General features: G+C 40.1%; 1 protein-coding gene across 1 annotated transcript in view; it reads right to left on the reverse strand.

Moving 5' to 3' along the window:
* Positions 1-358: 358 nt before the first annotated feature.
* The window catches only part of prkdc (protein kinase, DNA-activated, catalytic subunit), a 37,792-nt gene continuing 13,015 nt past the window's right edge, over positions 359-25,135 (reverse strand). Inside the window, exons 30-86 of the mRNA XM_035142133.2 lie at positions 24,935-25,068; positions 24,569-24,799; positions 23,793-24,019; positions 23,506-23,714; positions 23,207-23,339; positions 22,839-22,997; positions 21,763-21,966; positions 21,494-21,682; positions 21,191-21,295; positions 20,899-21,066; positions 20,595-20,722; positions 20,188-20,395; positions 19,800-19,978; positions 19,540-19,708; positions 19,334-19,399; positions 19,190-19,253; positions 18,827-18,975; positions 18,505-18,645; positions 18,243-18,362; positions 17,994-18,137; positions 17,633-17,784; positions 16,933-17,064; positions 16,575-16,686; positions 16,204-16,325; positions 15,952-16,101; positions 15,260-15,433; positions 14,963-15,061; positions 14,608-14,818; positions 14,323-14,497; positions 13,940-14,143; positions 12,758-12,873; positions 12,510-12,641; positions 12,234-12,410; positions 11,588-11,796; positions 10,990-11,128; positions 10,696-10,884; positions 9,776-10,000; positions 9,522-9,630; positions 9,232-9,334; positions 8,972-9,134; positions 8,709-8,883; positions 8,054-8,247; positions 7,667-7,850; positions 6,849-7,009; positions 6,227-6,438; positions 6,042-6,129; positions 5,818-5,961; positions 5,030-5,237; positions 4,858-4,925; positions 4,545-4,765; positions 3,761-3,853; positions 3,272-3,352; positions 3,023-3,094; positions 2,732-2,933; positions 2,110-2,298; positions 1,682-1,821; positions 359-807 (exon numbers count right to left, since the gene is read on the reverse strand). Of these exons, the coding sequence (XP_034998024.2) occupies positions 603-807; positions 1,682-1,821; positions 2,110-2,298; positions 2,732-2,933; positions 3,023-3,094; positions 3,272-3,352; positions 3,761-3,853; positions 4,545-4,765; positions 4,858-4,925; positions 5,030-5,237; positions 5,818-5,961; positions 6,042-6,129; positions 6,227-6,438; positions 6,849-7,009; positions 7,667-7,850; positions 8,054-8,247; positions 8,709-8,883; positions 8,972-9,134; positions 9,232-9,334; positions 9,522-9,630; positions 9,776-10,000; positions 10,696-10,884; positions 10,990-11,128; positions 11,588-11,796; positions 12,234-12,410; positions 12,510-12,641; positions 12,758-12,873; positions 13,940-14,143; positions 14,323-14,497; positions 14,608-14,818; positions 14,963-15,061; positions 15,260-15,433; positions 15,952-16,101; positions 16,204-16,325; positions 16,575-16,686; positions 16,933-17,064; positions 17,633-17,784; positions 17,994-18,137; positions 18,243-18,362; positions 18,505-18,645; positions 18,827-18,975; positions 19,190-19,253; positions 19,334-19,399; positions 19,540-19,708; positions 19,800-19,978; positions 20,188-20,395; positions 20,595-20,722; positions 20,899-21,066; positions 21,191-21,295; positions 21,494-21,682; positions 21,763-21,966; positions 22,839-22,997; positions 23,207-23,339; positions 23,506-23,714; positions 23,793-24,019; positions 24,569-24,799; positions 24,935-25,068 (8,857 nt within the window). The 3' untranslated portion in view covers positions 359-602. The remainder of the gene's footprint in view (positions 808-1,681; positions 1,822-2,109; positions 2,299-2,731; positions 2,934-3,022; positions 3,095-3,271; positions 3,353-3,760; positions 3,854-4,544; positions 4,766-4,857; positions 4,926-5,029; positions 5,238-5,817; positions 5,962-6,041; positions 6,130-6,226; positions 6,439-6,848; positions 7,010-7,666; positions 7,851-8,053; positions 8,248-8,708; positions 8,884-8,971; positions 9,135-9,231; positions 9,335-9,521; positions 9,631-9,775; positions 10,001-10,695; positions 10,885-10,989; positions 11,129-11,587; positions 11,797-12,233; positions 12,411-12,509; positions 12,642-12,757; positions 12,874-13,939; positions 14,144-14,322; positions 14,498-14,607; positions 14,819-14,962; positions 15,062-15,259; positions 15,434-15,951; positions 16,102-16,203; positions 16,326-16,574; positions 16,687-16,932; positions 17,065-17,632; positions 17,785-17,993; positions 18,138-18,242; positions 18,363-18,504; positions 18,646-18,826; positions 18,976-19,189; positions 19,254-19,333; positions 19,400-19,539; positions 19,709-19,799; positions 19,979-20,187; positions 20,396-20,594; positions 20,723-20,898; positions 21,067-21,190; positions 21,296-21,493; positions 21,683-21,762; positions 21,967-22,838; positions 22,998-23,206; positions 23,340-23,505; positions 23,715-23,792; positions 24,020-24,568; positions 24,800-24,934; positions 25,069-25,135) is intronic.

Raw genomic sequence — 25,135 nt, forward strand, 5'->3', positions numbered from 1 at the left:
TACTCAGCTCAGATATAAGGTGACATTTTTCTGATACAGTCACATTTAATCAGGGTTCAGCAGTTTGCTGGTTTGTAGCAACAGATTGCAGATCAGATCAGAAGCTTCCAAGGAACCAGTAGGTGCTTCATCACTTCTGCTTTAGTGTAGACACACAGCCACCATTTCCTGCCTTACAAAACAAGAGCAGAACTGTGGTTACCTTAAAACTCTGAGACACTAACCTGAAACTCACAGTTTAAAGTAACAACAATTCAGCTTTTTCCCTTCAAGTGGTTTAAACGGAAAAACTTAACTTAAAACAAGATGAAACCAAATCGCTTCCCTCTGATATGGGCAGAATGAAGAAGTCTACACCAACAATTACTCATTTATTTTAAGTAAAAAAAGATCTTCATCTATTACAATTACTAAATCCCATCTTTCTTTCAAGCTTTTGTTTGTTCAGTATGAGATAGTATGTGGATCCTGCCTTACAAACTCTGCCATGACACAATACATGAAATCAAAGGTACAATCATTTGAGATTACAAGAATCTTTAAACATCACAGATTTCCTTTCCTACAAATTTCTAGATATTTGTACGACCCAGATCAAACAATCAGAACCATGACTCCCAGCCCACCCAAACCCTGCCGAGCACATTTGGGTCCATGGCTTGGTCGAGCAGACATTCCACCTGCTTCTCTGCTGACAGCCCCGCAGGTGGAAGTTTAGCACGGATGTTGTGCTCTTGAGATCCCAGGGCCACGGACTGCATCCCGGGAAAGGCCGGGTCCTTCTCAAAGCCCAGCTTCAGCTCCTCACTGACAAAATAAACCAACACACAAGTGAAATGTCTTATTTAAGACCAGTTGTAGTTATTGGTATAAGTGGGCATCGGAGGCAGAATTTAGATCATGGTGAACAGCCCGATGACATAACAAAGGAATGGACACAATATATTGTATTTTTTTTTTTTAATCAGAGTTGAGAGTTGTAACAAAACCTGAGCATTGTATCAAGCAGGTAGTTTTTATTGTAGCACTTTCATAACAGAAACCATCTTTAAGAAAGATTTATTGCGTGCACTTTAACTATTTGATTTGGTTCATGTGTCATCATCATGCCAACATGGAGAAGGCGGGGTTTATGACCTAAACTGCAGCCAGCCACCAGGTGGCAATAGAGGTGTTTTGGCTTTACGTTTTGGGAGCTGCCATGTTGTCCATCTTCATATACACTCTATGGTGTTGACTGATGACCAGCAAAGTGTTATAACACAAAATTATGATGTCAAATTGATGCTGACCTTTTGAACTTTGAAGATTAAGTGTAATAACTTTGTATTCTATTCGACATTTGTCTGGAAATTTGTCACAATCTCTGTGACTTAATTTTTGTTTTATGGCCACAAGTGTGTTTTGTAATGTCAGTGTGACCTTGACCTCTGACCACCAAAGTCTAATCAGTTCATCTTTGAGTAAAAGTGAATGTTTGTGCCAAATTTGAAGAAACTGACACATGGACATAAAAAGTGTTATAAATTCACTATTATAAAATTATATAACAATATCAATCTTATAAAGCTGAGTCAGTCAATCCACAATATTGGACGCCAACAGTGCCTTTAATTGTAACTCATCTTAAACTTAAAAAACAACATTAATGATTAATTAACGTCATGATTTGAGGACCTACCTGGTTATAGCAGCTGGATTTGCTCCTTCTAGTTTTTCTCTTGCGAATTTCACCTTCTGTAAGGGATACCAGTTGATTTCTTTGGTGTTTATGTCCTTTGTCCATGAGCCTCCTTTCTTCAGCTGTTTCAGCTCAAAGTTCTGTGTAAAAGCGATGAGAAACATCACTGGTACCACAATTTTTTACTGTATGATGGAAGGAAAGGTTAAAAACAGAATTCATTTAACATACAGTTAATGAATTCAACCTTTCTTGCAAAATATTAAAATAGAAAACTATACAAATAGCTAGTTTGGCTGTTACATATAACAAACTCAAGACTAACTAAAATTAACTTTTCTTACTGAGACTTTGACGTTTTATCTTTCCTACTCACTTGTCAAACACTCAACATTTAGTGGGATCTCTGAAGCAGGAGTGAGAGTTACCTTCCAGTCCAGCGATGGCTCCTTGACGAACACATCCATGGTGTTCAGTAGAAGGTCCGGCTCAGCCCTGAAGGCTCGCAGCGAGTGAACCATGACGTTCTGGATCAAACCAGACTCCTTCAAGGGTTGCATCAGATTGACAAACTGTCTGGTCAGGCGGAAAGGCATGAGCTCCGGCAAAGGGAGGAACTGTGAGGACAGAGATAAATTTATATACAGTGTCAATTCATATTTACACAGCTGGACAGAACAAATAAAAACACACTTTTTGACTGTTGGGATTTATGTTAGACTGATCTAATTGTGTGTTGGGTAGAGTCTGGAAATTTTCATGCATTGAATCTTAACAGATTTTTGCCTTTTTATCGATGCATATTACATATTACATGCTAGGTAGATTATTAAATTATATATTATATTCATGGTTTCTGTGTGTTTCGTCACTGTCCCTTCATTTATAATTCTTAAAAAAGGTTTATTGTTGCTCCATGTCCTGTGTGTATTAACCCAGACTCATAACTGATCACATGGGTCTAGTCATATTCTATTGATTATCTTCCATTTGTTTTAAGTTGCTTTAAAAATCAGTTCCTAGTTAAAGTACTGTATTTGTTTGAATGACCTGTGTGGCTGAACCAAATGCGTGACCAAAGTCGATGCCGATCATGCCTCCTGTCTCCATGTTGATCATGAAGTTGGAGAGATGTCGGTCTCCAATGCCCAGAATCCAGTGGCTCACACACAGCAAAGCATGAGAGCTGATGAAGTGAGATCGCAGGGAGAGAAAGGCCTCTGGACTGTTGCACATCTTCAGAAAAGCTCTCCTAAAAAGTGCAAAAGAGAAATAAGGTTTTCTTCCTGCCAAGTATCAACCATAATGAACACTTTTATTATCCAGAGAGTCTTGACGTACTTCAGCAGATCACTGGGCACATGCTGCAACACTTTCAAAAAGTTGCTCACTGCATCGGCACGCTTTGCTTTCCTGGGAAAGAATAAATATGTTCATGCTCAGGACATATGTTAAAGAAGTAGCTTCAGATTGTAAGAGCTGGGCATAGTAAATTATAATCAACAAAATTTAAATGAATCTGTTAATTACGAATGAATTACTGTCTGTAACCAGTGCTTTACGAACAAAACTCATCACAAATAGACTTACTTGTAAGCGTGACCATACAGTTTGATACCACTCACATTCGGAGCAAAGGTTGAGAGCCATTTATTGTAGACTCCAGGAACCCTTAAGAAGAGGAAATCATCATCAGATCAGAAGAGAAAAGTTCCAATAACCAATTATTAGAATAATGGATAACACTGTAAAAGTCTTTATAGTGTCTTTATAAATGCCACTGATAAATGTATTTTATGATCACACAATATATATTTATGATCATTAAATATAAATCCCATTTTTTTTAGAAATTAACATAGATCACACTGATTATTTTCATTAGATCGTTAAAAAAGTTAAATAAAGAAAAGATGAAATCCCCTGACAGCTGCACTTCATGTAAGAGGACAATATTTTTGTTGAGGCTTGAAGACCTTTATTTTGAAAAACATTTTGTTGTTGTTTAAAATATTTTATGAATAACACATTTGAAAGTGTTCAACAGAAAGTTATTAGAGTGTAACGTCAATACTGTACCTCTGTGCATTTTGCTGTTCCTCCGCAGTCATTGTGCTGTACAGGAACTCTTTCAGAGTACACGTATTCTCCATCCATTCAATCAGACCAATTCTGTGAACACATAAAATTCCTGTTGTATCTTATACAATAACAATAGGGGGGTGAGTGTCGACCAGGGCGTGGTTGCAATGACTGGCAAAAATAAAAGAGACATAGTTAAAGAATAAATAAATGTTTTTTTTGTATGTTTTTTTTCCCTCTGTTTATTCAAGAGTGTGTTATTTCAGTTTGAGAGCAGGTCCTATTGATTTCACTTCCACAGCAAGTACTTCCCTCGCTTCATTTACACGGCTACAACAAGGGCGTGTAACACTGCACCTGACATTCTATTGGTTGGGGAATTTTGAAAGACTAGTTGCAAAAAAAAACTGGATAGAACAGAAGAAAAAAAAAAATCCAAGCGCAGACGAGAATACTGAGTGCAGACGTTACAAACGTGCACAGACGCAGGGTGAGCGCGAGAAGAAGAGCTGAAGCTGGAGCGCAGGAAATCCGTCCAAGCAATAAAATATCTGAGTGCAAGTGCCCAGTTTGAGCACGAACAGAGCAAATCAGAGCACAAGCAGGGGCTATTTGAGTGTGAGCGCGGGGTTTTGAGTGAAGGAAATACAAAACCTGAAGTGAAAATAAATCCTGCTCTCAAAGTGAAAGACCACGCTCATGATTAAGATAGAAAAAAATAATGCGTTCGTTGATTGCAATAGTAACAATAGAGAAATTGGTGGACAAAAAAGCTCACTACCTTCTGGATATGGGAATGACTTGATAGGTGCGGAGCCGCAAGCCTCTGCATGTGCAGGCAGCGTCGTAACTCAATAAAATGTTCATGACGCCAAAAAGCTGCTCGATGCGTTGGTCCTGGCGGAGGTCCTCCCCGCCCTTCACCAGAAAGGGGTGGTCCCGCTCGTCATCCCCACGGATGATTAGACGTTTGGGGCGACGGATGGAGGACATCACCTTCACCTGCAGGATAAAAGTTCACGCAATCACATGCTATTGGACTATTAAAACATTTAAACTGAATTAGTTTAAAGTTAACAAGAATAAAAGCATACCCTTTCATCAAAGCCTGTTATTTTCGCATGATACTCTGGCAAAGGCTTTGATCGGCCGTCATACTGTCCTATAAAAAGAGGAAAACATTTTTGGCTGACCAAAACACCAACAATTCACAATATTTCCAGACCCCGATATCAGTGGTGTTCCTTTTTCAATTGAACTACTGACCTGGGATCTCCAGCTCATTGCTGAACAGGTCCGCTTTAAACCCACTGAGCCAAGGTGAGTACTCTTTTAAGTTCCCAGGTTCTGTCTGAAATTCACGCATGGATGCCGCCAGCTCGTCCACCTTCCGCACAAACGACTGGTCTTTCCTCTTCTCAAACAGCTTACTGCCTTTAGCTCCTAGCAGCTTCTCCACATCTTTGGCAAATCTCTGTGAAATCAAAGGAAAAACGACTGCAATGAAAAACACAGAAACAAATAACGTGATGTCTTGTTCGCATCTTTACAGTGAAAGCTTTTGTGTATTAGTGTATTAAAACCATAAAAAAAAAAACTCACACAGGCTTGAATGAAATTGACTCTTTTGTGGAGAAAGAACTATTTGGTCGTGGTGGACTGTCTCTTTGATAACATCTGTGTGATGTTCAAAGAGGTTTAATAGTTAAACAATGAGACTGTTTCAAGATTTTGGATCCAGAAGGAGTGAAACTCCAGGGAGCACCCCCTTTACTCTCGTAAAGTTGTGACTGTATATTTTTACAACTTTTTTCTTCTAATATTAAGACTTGAATGTTATAATATTAAGACTTAATTCTAAGAATATAATAAGTGTCTGGTTAATTACAGCTTTATCATCTCTTTTCTTCAACATGCTCTAATACTCCTTCATGTTATACTATTTGGTGATTAGCAAAAGAAAGAAAACTTGCATATTTATGATAAATTGTCATTGCATCTATTGTCATGTACACTATCTATACCAAGTTGAACCATCAAAGTTAACAACAAACCTTGATAAATTTCTTGCGAAACGTCCCTTGACCATCTGCGTCCTGATCCCCAAGCGAAGAGCGCATCTCGTCATACAGGTCACATATCTGCTTCTTGTCAAAGCTCGGTTTGTCCAGTTCGTTTTTCACGCAATCCCACCAATCCTATGGGGACCACATGAAAACAATCAAGTCCCATGAACGAATTGCTGGCAGCTTGATTAACTCACAGTTGAACTTGTTACCTTAAAAATCATCTCAGGATTTGTGAGCTGCTGCAGCGCGTCCACAAATGTCTTCACAGCTCCTCCCTTATCCAGCATGCTCCTGAGCCTGTAGACACAGAAACAATATTCATAAAAATAACACTATCAAACTTGCTGCAATGTAGTTTTTCTGTGCTCCTCAGGCAGAACATTAGAAAGTTTACCTGTTGACAAATTCCTGCTGATGGTGTCCTGTTGCCGAGTCCTCAAACTGAAAACTCTCGCTGCTGATCATGAGAGCATAAACCAGGGCTTGAGGGTAGCACTCTGCTATCTGCCTGATGCAGTGTTGCACTGCCACAGCTTGTGGCTTGTCCAACAGGGCGACCATTTGACTGATCCAGCTAATCAGAATCCAGCAGGGAATTGATGTCATCTAAATACAGACAGTGTTGTCAACTGGAGCACACGTACATCATAGAATACTATCAAGTTAAAATCAAGGGTCCTCATGACAGCAGTGATGTCGAATTTAACTGACAAGGCTTTAAAAATGCTCATCATTATTTTATGATTGATTGGCCTGGTTTCCACTGCAGATAAGATATTTGTCGTTTACTGAGTTTTTCAGATTGTCTGTCTACAGTTACCTCCTTGAAATCCATACATTACTGATATGCTTCCTGCTTAAAGACCTTACCACATAGCGGAAACAAATGCACTTAATGCATATATAAAAAACAGCTGCTATGAATCAAACGACATGTTTAGGTTAAATGTGTGCATATGTGGATAGAAGTGTGGGCTGTTTGTCCTGCTGTACATACCTGGTCTTAACATACTAACCTCTTTTGTCATGAGGTCCAGTGTCTCCGAGGGGTACAGCTCGATGATCTGCAGCAGACGTGGGAATTTGAGGCGAGCTTCCTCTGAGTTCATCTTCAGTGCTTTCAACATGCTATCCACTACATGAACAGGCAGTGTCAGAAAGTCTGGAAACTGACTCTCTGTGACAAAACAGAACACACATATATTTACATACATAATGTAACCAGTGCAATAAATTTGACATGACACCCAATCTTCTTCTTAAGCGTTTTTTGGAATTTTCCCCTTTATTTGATTGCTCCTTGAAAGGTCCCATTACTTGAGTTGCAAAGTCCTTCCAAACTTGAAAAGCAAAGAAAAAGGATTGGGTGTGTCAGACATATTAATAATTTAAAATCAATCGTAAAAACGTCTGTAATAGTTAGAAAGTGGTGTTAGGTGCTTGTGAGAGATAAACATAGACTAAAGTGTAACATTTGACAAGTTCACATTAGAAGGTAATGTTTAACTGTTTGCAAAATTATATCAATTGCTTCATAAGTAATGACGTAGGCAAATAGTGGACAAACTTTTTCACAGACTTTCCGAGTCACTGTTATGACTTGAGGTAGCGTTTATGTGAATTTTACCATTCGCAAATAATTTTTCAGAATATTCCAACACCACATAAATGCAGTAAGACAGACAGGGATAAAATGTGACAGTATAGAAGGAGTGCCCTCTACAGGCAGTGTTCTGTTACTAATGTGGAAAATACAATTCTCCAGAATGTGGTCATTGATAAAACTGTTCAACAAAAGCACATCATTAATTATTTGTACATAATTATTTCTCACCGGTGTCCCTCTGCTCTTCCTCTCGTAGTAGTTTGTCACTGAAGTTGGCCAAAGCCATGTATGTCTCGGTGATGCTGCTGCTTTCCACAAAGTCCTGACTATAAGACTGAAGCTCTTCATCTGCCTTTCTGGTGGCATCACAAAGCAGCTTCAGTGCTCGTAACTGCAGCCCCTCCTCCACTTTCTGCAGGACAAATAGTCTTCAGCAACTAAAAGACATCATCTCGTTCTCTTTTACACATTGTCTGGTTACATCACTTAAAAACTACAAAGCAGGGTTAGCAGGACATAATTGGCTGTGATTGTCTGATTCTAATTCATATACATGAATCCTAGTTAAGCTCTTGTAAATTATACTGTAAAAAAAAAAAGTATAATATAGAATACCTTTGGATCTTCAACTGGCCAAGCAGCTCCAGAAAGCCTGACAACTCTCTCTGCTTTGTCAGGTTCAGTAGTTTCCAGGACCGAGGGGCTCTTGCTTACAGCTGTAGCCAGGATGTGGAAGGACGTACCCTGGAGCATCTTTTGATTTCGGAATACTTTAGCTGTGGTGTTCTCACAGTCAGGTCGAAGGTCCTCTGCAAAGTTGACATGGAAACAAGACTGAGCCAAAGTCGCCTTCTGAACAAGTGTTATGGAGGAGCAGAAAATGATTTGTATGATGAAGAAAAACCAAGAAGTTTAGAACCATCTCCGGGATATAAGCGGACATGTTTCCTCATCAACAATCAAGAGTAAACTTGATGATTCACCACAAGATATAAACCACTGGTAAACCTCTGAAAGACCAGCCTGCATCAGCAATCTTGGATATAGAATTTAAAATCAAAAAATGTATTCGGAAATGTCTTAAATGCACTGAAGTATACTCACAATGTGTATTGGTGACAAAAACTGAAAGAGCAGCTTTTACTTTATTACATATCTCGGAGTCGGATGTCAAACTTGATCAAGTTACAAATATACTTAAATCGTGTTTATCGACATCTGAAGTTCTCTGTTATTTAATAAAGTACAGGGGTTATTTTTCCCTTCTTACCCAGTAGTGGGATAGTCTTCAGCACGGTGATGATTTGCTCAACGGGACCCTGAGTCTGGCTGCGTTTATGGCAGTACTGGCTAAAACTGTGGACCCACGGTATCAACAAGCTTCTCTTAGTTTTGGCTTCTTTGTGAAGTTCCTTCAGCAGCTTGGTAGCGACGGGGAAGTTATTCTGAAACAACATAAGTGATCCAAAATAAGCTAGTGGTTAAACAAGTAATGTTTGACAGTTTAAAAGTAAAAAAAACAAACATATTCACCTGTTTCCGTGCACTATTGGCCATGTGTAGCTTCATGTTGAACTTGCAGTCATTTACTAACGTGTCAACGTCCCCCGATGGGTCCTCTGAACCATCCACCTCCATGCTGTCGCTGGGGGCGTGGCCTCTCAACTTTTCCCTGATCTTGTCCAAGAAGAAGCATCTGAATCGTGGACATTAAACATAAGTCCGTGTCACGTTTTGTTATTCCTCAATTTAAAAGATTTGTAGGCAAAATGTTAAAAACCTGTTTCTCTTACCGAGATGTTATGATATCGTCCCATACGTTCACTGGATCTACTTTAGGGTCAGGATACCGCTCAGTCCATAATCTGATGAGCCGTTTGAGGCCGCTTACTGACACTAACGAATGAAATACAATAATAGATTGAGAGTGGGACAAACATTTTTTCATTCAAAGTATAACTAAGATAGTTGCCGAAAAATAATTCTGCATTCTATTAAAAAAATAGTAGAGATTAAAGGGCCAGATAGGAAACATCTACTTCAACTGATTGTTGATCGAGTTTTTAAGAATGCACACACGCACCATGTCCTGAAATGAAGAAAAGGAAGTCCTGGATCTCAGTTAAGGCCTGCACTGACTGCAGGATGGTCAGTCGACTCTGAGTCAGCAGTGTGTCCACACTGGAGTAACTCTGTGTGAGGCAAAGAGAATGAATACACACTGTAGCCCAGTTTCTGACCCAAAAAAAACAACGCACATCATCAACTTTTAGCCTTTAGAATGAATATATAATGATTTTAGCAGGTGATTGACAAAAATAATGTCTAAAAGCTGACCTCGATGAAGAGCTGCATGGCGTAGTTGGTGTAGTATTTGGCGCGGTCAAAGTCCTCCTGCAGGATGTAGAGCAAGCTGAGCTCCTGGCTGTAACGACTCTCCAGGAGCTTCTTACGCTCCTCCACCCTCATGGCTTTGTCCACGAAGCTGAGAAGTGTTTGGTCGCTCTCGCCCTTCTGCAGCTGCTTGAGCATGCTGCGGATCATGTGCTGCAGGTACATGTCCTGGCACAAATGCAAATAGATCAGTGTGAGCAATGTGTCACAACTCACGTGCACATACCTGACACAGGCAGATGAAAATAATAAAAAAATTTGAAAGGTGCTCAGTAGCATGCATATCTCTGCAAAGGCTCAACAGTTTCCTTATGAAACCACATTTAAATTCACTAGATGCAGGTTTTTATTTCAATCTGCACCAAATTGCACCCCTAAACATGCTTCATTTTTTTTGGTCAAGATCCATAAATTATTCTCTGAGAAATAAATGTAAATGTTGAAACAAAAATCTTGCAATATCAAAGAAAGGGAAAACACAAAACGCCTCCGTGATCCAGATCTGTGCCAAACTTTCAAGGTACCGAGTTTTGTGCTAATCTGTCCAGTAGTTTTGTGAAATCCTGCTAAATATCAAATGAACAATAAAAAAAACCCAGAAGGAAGTTAAAAATCATCTGCAGGTACTTGATACTAACATTAAAGAAGTTATAGGACTTCTATACTTACAATGCTAAGTTTAAGTTCAAATACCACACATCTCTAAAGTTGCAATACAAAGAACGGCTGAGATAACAAAATGTATGTTTTCATTTCAAGCCATCACTGCACTTTCAGCATGAGGAAGAATGCAGTTGTGGTAAAACCAGAATTAAAACCTGTGGGTTGTCTGCCCACCCTGCTACATGACTGAGAACTGTCACCTGATAGAGGGGCTCGGACCACATCTTTTCGAGGTCGGGTGGGGAGGTTTCATCTATGAACACCGTGGAGCAGTACTGCAGAGACTTCCACTCAGTCAAATGACTGTAGGCGTCCATCGCTGCCACTTCCCAGAAGTCCTTCTCCGAGTCGGTGGGCTCACCGTCGCTCCAATCCTCAGTGTTGAGGGCCTGTCAGTGTACAGGACAGTTTTCACTCTTTTCACTCTATCCCGCTTGAAAGACTGAAACTTAACACTGCATAGCTTTACACACAGCTAGCGATGACTCGTGTACCTCATTGTAAAGCTTCACAGCTTCTGCATAGTCAGTGTTGGCTTCAGCTTGAAGCGCAGCACAGGTGATTGACTTGGTCCCAACTTTACCACCGAAGATGCTGCGCACAACATCGTAATCCTCCAAAGACCTGTAAAGCCTAAATATCACATTTAACAAAAGCAATTACAATTATCCACAAGTGACTGGCATGTATTTGTAATGGAGCTATTTACAGTGTGACAGAAACTTGATGGACCAGAGGCAACGTGCATGAGAGTGTTAATGTAACCGTCACCACAAGAAAAAGAAAGCTGCAAAGATGAATCAGTATTAAAACAAATCAGAAGGAATCAATGCATTCATAAAATCAATTATGTATATTATATCATATTATATCAGTTATTAATGAAACCTTCAACACAGGTATGATGAACTATCCAAGGACAGGATCTACATCATAGCATTTTATTTTATGCTAGTTTGTTATTTTATTATTTTCTTGTATTTTACATTGTGTTTTCTTTTATATTGCACCCATAAAATAGACAAACTGACCAATAGCATATAGTTTCTAACATTCATCTACAAGCCAACAGCAGAACTAGCACTGTCATACCTTGCAAGGTGGATCCATTTGTTGGTGTCTGGGGGGATTTCCCTGCGTCCTCGTGACCGTTTGGCGGGAGGTTCATCCTGGACGCCGGCGTGCAGCAGGCTGTCCTCCAGCAGCAGGATGCCCGACGGCTGCTGGAGGCTCACCAGGCACGTGGAGCTGATGGCTGCTGGGTCGAGCTGCTGCAGCTCCTTATGCTGATAGCACATGTCCTAAAGAAACAATGGTCAGATTATTATATATTTATAGTTTTGAGGTTGACTTTAATAATCAAGCTATAATAAATAACCCAGGCTCTACAGGATATGGATCATTTAGATGGCAAATTGTATTTCTTGCTCCTTTGTAAGTGCCTGTAGAGGTAAACTACAATATAGCTGGACTAAATATTGTCATTATACGAGTATACAAGGCCATTTGTTTTTCTATAAATGCAAAAAGACACAAATTTAACTACTAATGTTATAATATAGAAAATATATATATACAGAATAGAGAATAAGGTATTATGGAGGAGGCGTCATAAATGTAAATATCATAAAACATAGGCGTAATCAAATACTCTCATTTTGACACCATCAATAAATGCTATGGTAAATTCAGATCCATGACTTTTGTAGCATAATCAAACAATGCTTTGGGTTTGTACCTGCACACATGCTATAAACGGAGGGAAGCAGAGCGTACTCTTGCTCAAGAAAGTGTTCATGTTGCACCGCAGCTCTTCTTTAATCCTCCCACTCTCCCCTGGTTTGAGCTTGTCCATTTCTTGGAGGACACCAGCAAACAGGGAGCTGAAGAGCTGTTTGGCTAAAATTGGGTCTCTCTAAGGGGAACATGCAGAGAGAAAAACATAAATCATATGTATTTGTACAACCTGGGCCCTAAAAGGGTAGGATGCAGAAAGCAGAGGCGGTCGTCTTACCTGGGCGAGTGCTTGTAAGGGGGTGATGAGGCTGCTGTACGGGATCTGGATGTCTGGGAAGTCCCCCACTCTGTAGTTACGATAGAGAGTCACCTGAGCCTCTTTTCTCAGCCTTTGGTCAGCCTTTTGTTCCTGGGGAAACACAACACTGATTGTTGAAGCACTGGATTAGACAATTCAATCAAGACATGTTTTTTAAGCTGCCCTCCAACAGCATCGGTACTGTATATTGTTTGTCTGTGTGATACCTTTTTCTGCCTCTGTTGTCTGATCTCTTTATGCGCGTAACCGATGCTGACTTTCTCCTGATCCTTTAGAAATCTGCGTCTCAATCTTAGGATGTTATTGCGTTGCTCATTGTTTGCTGTTGACATGAAGACATAAAAGGTATTAAAAAAGGCATTAACAAATCATCAGTGGTAGTCCACAGAAATTAAGTCTCCAACACAGATTCAAATCATTACTGTAAAGCTATTTTAAGACATGAACTCGGGAAAATGTCTGGAAAATTGGGTGAGGATATATCCTGGAGTTTGAAGAATGCAACAAGAGATTATCCAGGTCAGCGGACAATCTCCCCCTACAGGTATGGCTCCTATTTTTCATCCTGAGATATTTGTATTCTTCCAGTTTAACATCTGTTGCGCTGTTAAGAACATCATCAACTCGCATACTCGCTCGCTGTGAATTTTCTGGGCATTTTTCTGCTGTATTCCCAGATGGGCTCACTCTAATAGTTTACTAGGGTGTTGGCAGGAAAAGTTCCAGAAAATGTCCAGAGCAACTGACATATTTTCACAAACAGCCTCTCCAATAAATTTTAGGGAATTCACCGGAGTTCAGTGCATGTGCGAAAGCAGCTAAAGAGGATTTTAACATAGGTTCTATCGGTTCTATCTTAGTTTCACTCAAAGAGGAAACCTACTCTCAGGCCAACTCCCTATCTTGCCATAAAGAAAGACTGAAATAAAAATCCTGGATCCAACAGTTAATTCTGATCTACTTTAAAATGTAATGGGCTCTTCCTTGGGTCATGTCTGACCCCCTATACAATTTCACAGAAGTTGGTTCAGTAGTTTTTGTGTAATCCAGCAAAAAAATGCACAAAGAAACACTACTGAAAACATAACCTCCTTTGGAAGGTTAATAAATGATATCCAGTGACAGTTAAAACAGGCCTCATAACTGGTCTGATCCATCTGTGCTGAATTTCCACTGACTATTTGCACAGCCAACAAAATAAAGCTTCAAGCCCACAACCCTATTTGCTTAGTTGGGTAACCTGTTAAATTAGATAGTTTCACAAATCTATTTCATTATTAAACAGTGGACTAGTTACCAGAAAGGTCCCGTCAAATATTTCTCTCTTGAAACATGAGTGTGAAGTGATTAATATTATAATATGTTTGTGCAGTTTCTCAGAGACTAACCTCTAGTGCGACTGTCCACCTCATCGCTTGGTGCAGCAAGGCGCTTCAGCCCGAATCCTTCCCCTACTGGTCGTCTTGCAGGAGTTTGCCTCTCTGCTTTTTTATCAAACACCATCAGTGACGACAGAGATTCAGAGCCTGGTGTGTACTCTGCCATAGTATCCACACTGCTGCCTGTCAGCCAGTTATATGCTGTGCGTCGACCTGGAGGAGAAAAAGACAACAAGATTTAGCAGTTAAAATCAAATAGTATACTCTTTCAAATGGAATAGGTTTATACAAGATACAAGAAAAAAGGTGTATGTACAGAAATGTCCTGTGGAGTTCTTAATTAATTTTTGAACCTGCTGCTCTAATATTGGGATATGTAATTAGAGTGGTACCTGCTGTTTGGGTTTGGCTGAACTCCAGTGACGTCTGAGTGGCTCTGAGCTTCCCCTTCATGGCTATGGCCTGCGACGCTGCCACACCCTGTGTGCTTAGAGTACTTTGGGTTGCGACAAACATAGGAGTCATCACCGTGCTCCTGAAGCGCCAGTTGGAATCAATCACATAGTCCTAAAACAAAAACAAAAAAAAGAATGGAAAAACATAATCAACACACCAAGTTCATCATTTTGATCATTTAAACTCACCCAGAGAGGAAGGGAGGAATAAATGCTGCCTACCTGAAAGGTGCACTCTGAAAGAGGATACTCAAACATGTTTCGTTGGAAGTCAGGACTCTGGCTAGTCATTTCCAGCAGCAGATTGGTCACCAAGCTTAAGAAACACCTCTCTATTTGGCACGAGTACAGGGAGCGAAGCACAGTCAACATTCGGTCAAGGGTCGCAGTGGGAAGGCGCTTCTCCTGACTCCAGAAGTTACGAACATAAAGCCTGAAAACAAAATAGACAGGGATATTATATTGTGACTGATGGGGATCACACTTCCCTGCACAATACAAGAAAGGTTGACATAAGATAAAGACAGTGACAGTGTATGAAAAATAAAGCATAACACAGGGTGAAGTAGGTTCTTACTGAAGGCCTTGGTTTTCTTCAGACAGTCCCTGAAGTAGTGTTTCTTTGGCTGCATTCAAAACCTCGACTGAGATGTTGTCTTCCATGCTCTCTGCATCACTGGAAGAATAAAGATACAGTGCAACATTAAATGTAGACTTTTAGCAACACCACGTCTATTACAACCATTAAAAAATGCAGTTTGGTGGCCATAAAAAGAATTTGCACTATTTCCTAGTCTTGCTTGCTAGTTTGCACTTTTAAATCAACGTATACATTTTGTTCATAACAGCAGCATGTGGGATATGAAGTCCCGACCTGTAGTTGTCCTGGATCCACATGAGGATATCGTACATCCTCTCTCTGCACACTGGTGATGGATGAGAGACAAAAGCCATCACAGCTCCCAGGAGCTCCTGAAGCTGAACTGGAGTCAGCAGGCCAATAATCTTGTGGATGATATCCAGACACATTCTCTGTCTTGCTTCATCCCTGAGAGAACAACAGCAACACGCAGAAACATGATTTAGCACGATAAACATTCATATTGAATTATTCATTTACATTTGTTTTTCGAAGGCTAAAGATAGAATGCCACAAATGTCAATCTCTTTTAGTTTTTTTTGTACATTTGCTGACATTTTATTTTGTGTAGAAAAATGTTTATCTGATTGTTAGAGCCGTACCCATTTGTACACAAATGAGAGCAAAGTGGGAGAGAGTGGAACAAAAAAGCGAATCAATGCTTTTTAAAACCAATCCCAATGTATCACATACCTGTTTAATATCATTCAATCTTTGGCTGCAGAGGATAAACATGTTGGAAGTGAAATCACCCTTTTGCCCCATGTAGTTACCAGGGAAGCTTAAACCCTTAGCACCATGTGCATCAAAGCATGTCTATCTAAAACAAGGGCAATGCATTGTATGTGCTGACAGGTTTCATCAGTTCATAGACGAAATAAACCTGCGCAAAATGTAGATGAGTGTGGACAGGAGTCAGGACCTACCTGTGACCCATCATCTGAATGAAGCCTGTGGTTTTTAGCTGCAGAAAGATGTCTGGGATCAAGTCAGCTCGGCTCAGCACACACTCCAAACAGTCTGTCTTTAAGATGCCGTGCAACTTTGGCAGCAGGAAGAACACATGATTGACAAACCTGAAAAGTAAAGCCTCTGTTTAAGCCTCTGGCAGGGACAAAACTAAATATACATTAAATGACAAAGATGATTCATATTATCCAGTCGAAATACAAACTCACCCATCCATAAATGGGGGAAAGTGCTTTGACACTTTGTTCAAGCAAATAATGAACTTGTCGTCCCTGTCCGTTTTTCTCAGATTTGTTATCTTACTTGCAGCAAGACTGATGATTTGATGTTGCTGAAATAAGAATCAAAACACAGAGAAAATGTTGTCAGGTTGTGACATTCATGTAATAAATGCAATGAATAAAAGAAAAACGAATATAAGAAAATAACACAGAATTTGATCACCAAGATCCACATCAGCTGAATTTATTCAAGCTTTAACTTATGATTAAAAATGATTTTCCAAGTGAGATTTTTCTAGTACAAGTTGCTTTGAGTCCTCATCAGATAGAAAGAGAAAAAAAAGAAACTAAGCTCATACATTGTCCATTTCGGTTGTATTCTTCAGGATAAGGCCGATAATTTCAGCAGCAGCTGAGTAGACATCTTTGTACCGTACAAAGGACAAGTTGTTGGTGAGAGACTGGATGTACCTGTAGGAAAAAACACCAACCAAAAATTATTTAGCCTGCTCAACAAGATGGCAACAGCTACAACAAGCATGTACCCACATTTGTAAAGAAACCATAAATGTGTGGATATACTGCCACTCTCCATTTCGATTGATGGCCGTTACCTGAACCTGCAGCTTGCAACTTTAAAAAGTAACAAAATCATTTGTATTAACAAGGGAAATTAGGGATTCACATGCTGCCATTTAGCTGCCCTGTGTATTGTACCTCTCAAACTCAATTCCACACGAAGCATCGTAAGCAGGGAGGTTGTTGGCCAGGATGATTCCCAGCAGCTGAAGTCCAACCGAGTTGTCTTTGCTGTTTGAGTCGGTGCCGCAAAATCGCTCGAATATCAGACTAGAAAGAAGAGAGAGAGAGAGCCATGAAGAATCATCATAATTTTCAAACTCTGACTCTTCCTTAGATTTACTTAAAGGTGGTGGCTGAAATGTCCAAAAACATTTAAAGACAGGACTATTTTTTCTTGTTTTTCCTGAGGGATGACACACAATTAAGAATTGAACCTGTGTCTGAAAATAGACACAGGTTGAATTCTACTTCTTCCATTAGATTCTCTTGGGGATTGGTCAGAATGGCTTTTATTTTTTCCTAAAAATACTAAATACTTTTTAAACATGCATTTATATGTATATATTATTTATTCATGTTTTAAATACTTTTCATTGAAAATAGTTGGCAACACTGGACTAGGCACAGGGTAACAAAGCAGCCAGGAAGTAGTGAGTAGACTGTGTGGGCCAGCAAAGATGCATCCAATCTTGTCTATTTTCTCTTTCAGAGTTACACAATGACAACACAACATTCATATGAAAACACACACAGACATTAAAGTGAACCAGTACCACTCGTTTGCCTCTTCTCTTCATAACTACGGCCACAATACATGTGTCATTGAGAGTATTACCTGTAAGGCACATGCAGACAGTCCTTCCAGCACTCTACCAGAGTGCGAATGATCTCCAGGTTGTGTCGGAAAACAGCCCTCTTGTTGTGAAAGCTGTGCTTCATCAGGAACTCCAACAGTCGGTTTGCAAGCACCTCATCTCTGGGGTTACCCTGAGACACACAGTACTGTTATGATCGTCCACTAGTGATAATTGGTAATTTCATACGGTAATACAATGCAAGAATGAAAAAGGAAATTGGTTATACTCCTAAAAATGTGCCACAGTTACAGATTTTTCAATCAGAATTAACTAAAGTGCAGTGGATTTGTTCACATATATTGGAATGTGAGCGTAGGTAATGAAAAAAACTTTTACAACCTTGGGACTGGTCAGACTTGTCCAAGAGAGCACTGTGACCACGATATCCACCACCATGAAATGGATCCCCTTTCCTCCATTATTTCCAGAGACAACGAGCTGCAGGAGCGGCCCCAGCCAGTGCTTGGCATATGGTCGAAACACCTGAGGAGACGCAAAGTCCAAAAAGTGAACGTACAGGGAGACATGGTATCATATATTTAAAAAAAAAAAACTGTATAGTCGCCGAGAGTATATGAAATCATTCACCTCCTCTGTGTTGATGAGCAGCTTTGAGATGAAGAGTCTGATATTCAGAGGTGTCGCTGGATTTGCAAGTTTTCCATGTAGAAATTTCATCCATGGAGGAAGTTCACTCAACATGTTTCCCTGTTTCATAAACAAAGAACACAGAACAGTCAACAGTCATATTTATAGATGATCATTTTGATGACAGAATATATTTCATGTGATCTTATTTATTTCAAAGAAAGTTCAAAAACCTGCTTTGCCCTTTTTCAGTACCACTGACCTGTTCAACTTTGGGAGTGATGTTGTTCCTTTGCATGTGTCCAATAAGAGCAGTCATGGTCGCCATGCATTCATGCTGATTCAGCTCATCCATTTCTAGATCCACCATTGCATCCTGGGAAGGATTTGTTTCCTCTGTCTCCTACATTTTTGGATTAGATTAGCTTCAACTTCATTGTCGTTGCACAGTGGGGAGTATATATATGAATACGACAAAATGAAATGAACACACTAAGATATATACATCATGTGCAGAACCTAGAGTAAGTAACTGCAGGTATTAAGTGTGGGTGTAAATATGCATTAAAAATCGTGTGACTAACTCTTTTCACCACGGTTCGTCTTTGTCCTTCGGGGTTTTGGGAGCTGAAGGAAAAGCTTTGGACACCGGTGGAGAAATCAAACTGACTCATCTCCTCACTCAAGCTGCTGTCGGCCATGTAAGACTGGGAGGACAGGTAAACTGGTGCTTCTATGGAAACAACGACATAAAAAACACAAGCGCACGTCACCAACTTTTAAAAAACGCTGGTGTGAGTCACTGCAGTTCGATCTTTGTGTCTTTGTGTACTATCTAAGTCAGACCGATCACATTTTATTTCCTTCACTCTGCACAATGTGGGGTTGAGTCAGAGCATGCTGTAAAGTAAAAATGTCACGTGCTGTGTGCAACTCATAGTTCATACCTCCATTCTCCTCGCTCACTTCTTTTCGAATCATGATGTATTTCTTTTTTCTCTCAAGTGGGACCTACATTGATAAAAAACAGCAAATGAATAAACCACATCTGGAACCCAAAGACAACTGTTACACAGACACATAAAACATACCTCAATTTCAACTGGAAAGTTATAGGTCCTTTCAACATCAATGATATTTTCCAGAATGAACTGATTCTGTGCAAGACAAGAAAAAAAAAGAAAAATGGTGAGGTCTGTTTCCACTGGTGAGAAAACATGAAACTCATTCTAAAGATGAAGGATAAGATTGATTGAATCGATTCAGACTAGAGTGAGTTGGAAACCTTAGTCTGTACCTTCTCCAGTTTCTCACTGAAGAGGAAGCCCTGGTAGAACTTGGCCTCACTGAAGCTGCAGCTGATGGCCGCGATGGCACAGTTGTACGCAGCACAGTGATGCTGTCGCCTGAGTTCAAGGAGCTGAGTCTCACCGGCCATGTTCTCAGTGAAAGCTTCAAAACATGACCTATTGTGAAATTAATAAAATACAAGAGCCATTATTCATTTTACATCACTGTCGTGTCACTTCTAATATTTCAAGTAGCCAAGAGTCATACTTGATCAGTGTCTTGGACAACTCATTCCCCTCGGTTTTGTCCGAGCGACAGTACGCTTGATTGATGCGGGATTCCTTGGAGTAAACCTCTTCTTTGGGAATCCGACAATACAGTAGCTCCATCAGCTTGTAATAGCCGATCTTCTTCAGCAACTGGATCTCAAATGTTGATTCAGTTAACTGAAATGAATACATAAATTAGCTTATTATTGAATTCCAGGAGGATTCTCTGATCTAAACAAACCAGATTAATAGCACAAATGTAGGACACGGAAAGCAATAATTTCATAGTTACCAGAGTAAATGTAAAAGATTAATATGGATGATCTATTTTATATATTATAATTATCTTTATCTCTTCAAATAAATCCTTAAATGTGGGAGCTAACCTTGGTGAAGCGACTGAGCAGAAAAGCAATCATGTCACAGACATTTGCCACAAAGAAGTCGGTCAGGGCTTTGGTGCTGCAGTCAGAGGCCAGAGGCAGCACAACCCTCTCCATCATGGCCTGCAGCATGGAGCTCACCGGCACATCCCCCTGCTGGACCACCCCATACACTGCACAGAGCAGCTGCAGCTGCCGCTCACTGCTGGATCTAATCACACATCGAAATACACCAAGCTAAATTGACATCTTTGTCCATTTTTATACACACTTTATATTGTATATGGGCATCTACAACTGTACTTGATAACTGTGATAACTTTATCATGCTCAACAAGCCGTCAATTCCAAAACACGACACCTAAACTCACATGAATGAAGAATAGCTGTGAAGTGAAGGCTTCACTTACCGCTTTGCAAGTCTCTGGAAACAGGTTTGGAATTGCTCCTCCATGATGTGTTTTCTGTCTCGACACAGAATCCCTGACATCAGTTTGAGCAGGAGTGGACTCTGAGAAAGCTCCAGGGCATCCAGCAACTACAAGGCAGACATTTTAAGTTTGTTATCTTCATGCAAAATTATAAACGCCAAAACATGTTGAATCAAAGAGAGTTTGGTCTTCACCTGTCTTTACATATTATCTTTAATGCTGACTCTACACTTTACTAAAATTGAATGGTGTCTGCCTGTGGTAAAGCTGTATCACACTTCACCTTTCGAATACAGTCCATGTAGTTGTTGCGGTGAAGCGAGCCTTTCGCAAACTCATCAGACTGCATGGGGAAGTGCGACACCACTAGGGCGTCAAGGGCTCTCTGCAGTTCAGCCAGCTGCTCCTCCGGGAGGGTTATGAAGAAGGGCAACACCAACAGGGCCTGACTCTGAACAGATAAAAACATCCCAAAAAAAACAATGTATACAGTTTCATATTTTCTACTTCCTTAAAATTGTTCAGCTAAATGAAGTAATCTAATATACTTTACCCTACTGTACCCTCTAAGTTACCTTGAGATTCAGTTGCAGATTCATGTCAACCAGCAGCACAGTGAAAGTGGAAAACACGGGTCTGAATGCTTCATGGTTTATATTGGAGCAGACCGACGAGTCAATCTGATGTAAAAAAAAACAAAAAAACATACAAAATGATTAAAACAAATTATGACAAACAGTGGGAAAGCTTGCATTTTATTGTTTTTTAAAAATTATGTTGATTCTTATGTTTATGACTCAAGTGTGTTAATTCATTCCTTTACAAAGAGACTTTGTTTTGCTGGAGGTCATACAGCAGTAACTTCATCTTCATCATACCTGTAGGAGCTTGGAGAGCAGTAAGAGAGTAGCGGTTTTGCTTTCTGGAGTGGAAGACTGTCCTTCCCACCACGGCTGCAGACTGCTCCACCTTCTCAGCACCTCTTCCACCAGCTGCTTTCCCTGAGTCTTCCTCACAGAGCGCTCTCCAAAGCTGTGGTCCAGCATGCCATTCAGCAACACACTCACCTGATGAAATACAGAAAACCATCCATCAAACACCGTCTGAAACAAATTTAAACGTGTGAGATAAGATGAGGAAGAGCTACCATGCCGGGATTTTGGGAGGAAGCTCTCATGAGGCGTGGAACTGTGGCATCGTGGCTTCTCAGCAGCTCGGCGTTGATGGTCGTCTGGAAGAGGCTGTAGAAGTACTCGCCATGTGAGAAGCTGAGGAAGCTACTGCTGTGGCCTCCAGATATTGGAACAGAGAGCATGATGGTGTTCAACAGCAAGTCCACCAGCTGCTCACTCTGCAGGGAATGAATAATGTACAACAGGAGGCAGCAAAGATTGAAACACTGGTGATTCTTGGACTTTATGTAGAGGTCTATGCAGATTTTATGTTTTTGCAAACTATGCATTTGTATGACAGTATTAGGGCAACTTAAAGGAAGAAATCTGAGATTATGAGAATAAAGTCATAATGTTATGACTTTATTTAGGCAATGTGTATTTTCAGAGGATGAATATGAGATGATCAGCCTGTTGCCTGTGTGAAAATAATTACCAATAATAATTAATGATGTGTAGCACCTTGTTAAGTTATACTTTAGTATAGGTTTCACAAATAACAAAATATTTTGTATATTTTATATATATATATATATATATTGGCTAATCAGCACCACATTATCATAAGTATCAGGAGGAGTGTGCAAGAAACTGTGTTTACTCCAGAGAAAGAACCACTCAGACTTGGAGGAAGGTGTTACTTTTGTCACATATTTGGTAGTGGTCGACTGTGAGGTTATCGTTGATTACATATGTGTGATATTCAAAGAGGTTTTGTAATTTATCAAGAAACAATGGTGAGCATGAGTTCTCCTTGCTGCTTATTTACTTATTTTTTTATTCTAATATTATGTATTTTTTCCTCATTTAATTACATCTTTAATGTTATAATGTGACTTTTGAAAATTAAACTACATTATAAAATCTCATATATTTTTTCATATGGCCCTAATACTCTCTCCTACATTGGTAATCTGTATATTTTAAACTGTGAGTTTAATTATGTTAAAGGCATCCACTATCCATTTGCTACAGTCTAATTGGAGCTTTTCTGTTGCAGTCAGTCAACAGCAGATTTTATCAAACCTAAGCAAAGAGTGGAAGCACTGACCTGTTCACTGAGAGAGAAGGAGAGCTGAAGCAGACCATCTGCTACCCTCCTGGTGTTTATGTCCATGGATGGAAGGGCCTTCCTCTCCTCACCTGGTGCTATGCCTTTATACACCGTCATCAGAAGTCGGGACCCAAGAGACTTGGCATAGGCTGAATCCTTTAAGAATGACAAACACAAATAAACGTGTGGTGGCTATGTGAACAGAACAAATACTAATACATTCCACCAGTACACAAGTCAAAAACAATAGCTTTAGGTTAATAATTTCGATGGTCACGAGAACTGAATGACATGATACATTTGGACAGCAGAACATTTATGAGACAAATATTCAGCTTATTGTTGGGTTACTTAAGGACAAATACCTCACTGTGCAGGATGGAGCTGAGGAAGCCGGCTTTGTGGATTTGCTTACAGGAAGACAGAAGCATTTCCATCTGGCCATGGAGGCTCAGAGTGCCTAAATGGTAGAGGTCCACAGTGCACAACTCCTCCACACTATGGAGATCATTAAAGAAAGTTTGAAGGAGAGGAAAAACTGATAAGTATCCATGATGATGGAGGTTTCAGAGAATGTGATCAAGTGTAATGTCTCGGTAGAAGACCACAAATATGAGGGGTTTTATTCACTCAAAGTGAGAGCAATAAAAGGCGATTTACAGACCTTGTACGTGAGATCTTTGTCCGCAAGCTGCTTTCAAGACTAGCACGGTACGTTGAGTTCAGCAGGGCCTTCAGCAGAGGAACACACACTTCTGGTAGGTTCTTCATTACTTCCACATCGGCCATGTTAAAGCCAACAGCGGATGGCTCACACACCACCAGCGCAGTCAACTCAAAAAAAACTTTGCAAAAGAAATCTTGCTCCAGAAACTGTGAATGTAAAAAGGAGATAGTGAGCAAATAAACATTTTTTTTGTCTGAGCAAGTCTGAGCATCTTAAACAAATACCTTCCAAAACTCTTGGTCTCCTTTTACAAGAATCATTGTGGCAAATTCCAGCAGGCGAACAATGATGGTGCCCTTGCTGTAGTTGTACTGGTCAACCTCTCTCGGGCTGAAATGAGCGCTCCTCCCGCCAAGAGGGAAACAGCTCTCTGCTGCCGCCAGATCATGGGTTGCCAGCTCAGTCAAAAAGAAATTTGTCGCTTTCAGAAAACTCGACTCGTCTTTGGAGCCTTTGAAATGAGGTGAAAAAGAAACATTTATAGAGATCACAGCACGGCCAACATGGCATCAAAAGAACTTTCATGTTAGTAAGGCAAGGGAAGTTCATTTATATAGCAACATTCAGACAAAGGCAATTCGAATAAAGGCACAGAAATACAATCAAAACAAGACAATTTAAGAATACACTAACATTTACAAGACAAGCAAGAAAATAATTAGTTAAAGATTAAAAAGTATGTAATTTATTGTTAGCAACAGCAATTATCAATATCAAAACTGGATGGCTTTCCACGAAATTTAGTGAAAGGATGTGGTATGGGTCAGAAAAGAACCCATTACATTTTTATTCTTTTTAAAATCACTTTCTTTAACATACGGAAGCATAGGAGGTTTTTCAACATTTCACTGATTTCCCAAGGAATATTTCAAGATCTTGCTGAAAAAAAATCAGGCATATTTACGAGTGTGTGCAATTTGGTTCAGCCTGATTAAATTTAAAAGTAACTAAGAGTTAGTTAAGAGTATAAAATATGACGTCTTGCACAAACAGGACTTACTAAGCATGTGTTGAAGCTTGATGATGTGTAAGTTGATGAAGGTGTTGTAGCAGTCCAGGGAAGCTAGCAGCAGGTCCATCCACTGGAGCGTGGCTCTGACGCTGAAAGGGCCCGTCAGGTCCTTGAGGGTGGGCTGGGAGAGGAGCCCTCCACCCTCGAACCGTGAGATCAGGAAGCTTACGCCGTGATCCTTTAACATGCCATCCAGCCACTGAGGTGGAGACGGCGTTGCTGAGTTCAAACATGAACAAAGTCAAATGTAAATTCAGAATAGCAGGATCGATGACAGTGTTCTTTATCCTATAATCACATCTATGGTGATATTGGTTTTCTTTTCATGATGTAGCACTGTGCAGGGTTGCTCACCTGGGAGGAGAGGAACAAACTCATAGAAAAGCTCCATGCATTTGTGGCGACACTCGGCCTGAGGGCGGCCGCATTGTTCCAAAAGCCATAAAACCACATCTGACAGAAGAAGCTTTTCATCAGGAGGGAAGCCCCTGGCATACGAGAGAAATAAAAGAGGAAAAAGATGGGAAAATCTTACATCTATTTGTCTTATCATTA

Source organism: Hippoglossus stenolepis, chromosome 19 (genome assembly GCF_022539355.2).
Source record: "Hippoglossus stenolepis isolate QCI-W04-F060 chromosome 19, HSTE1.2, whole genome shotgun sequence".
Lineage (NCBI taxonomy): Eukaryota > Metazoa > Chordata > Actinopteri > Pleuronectiformes > Pleuronectidae > Hippoglossus > Hippoglossus stenolepis.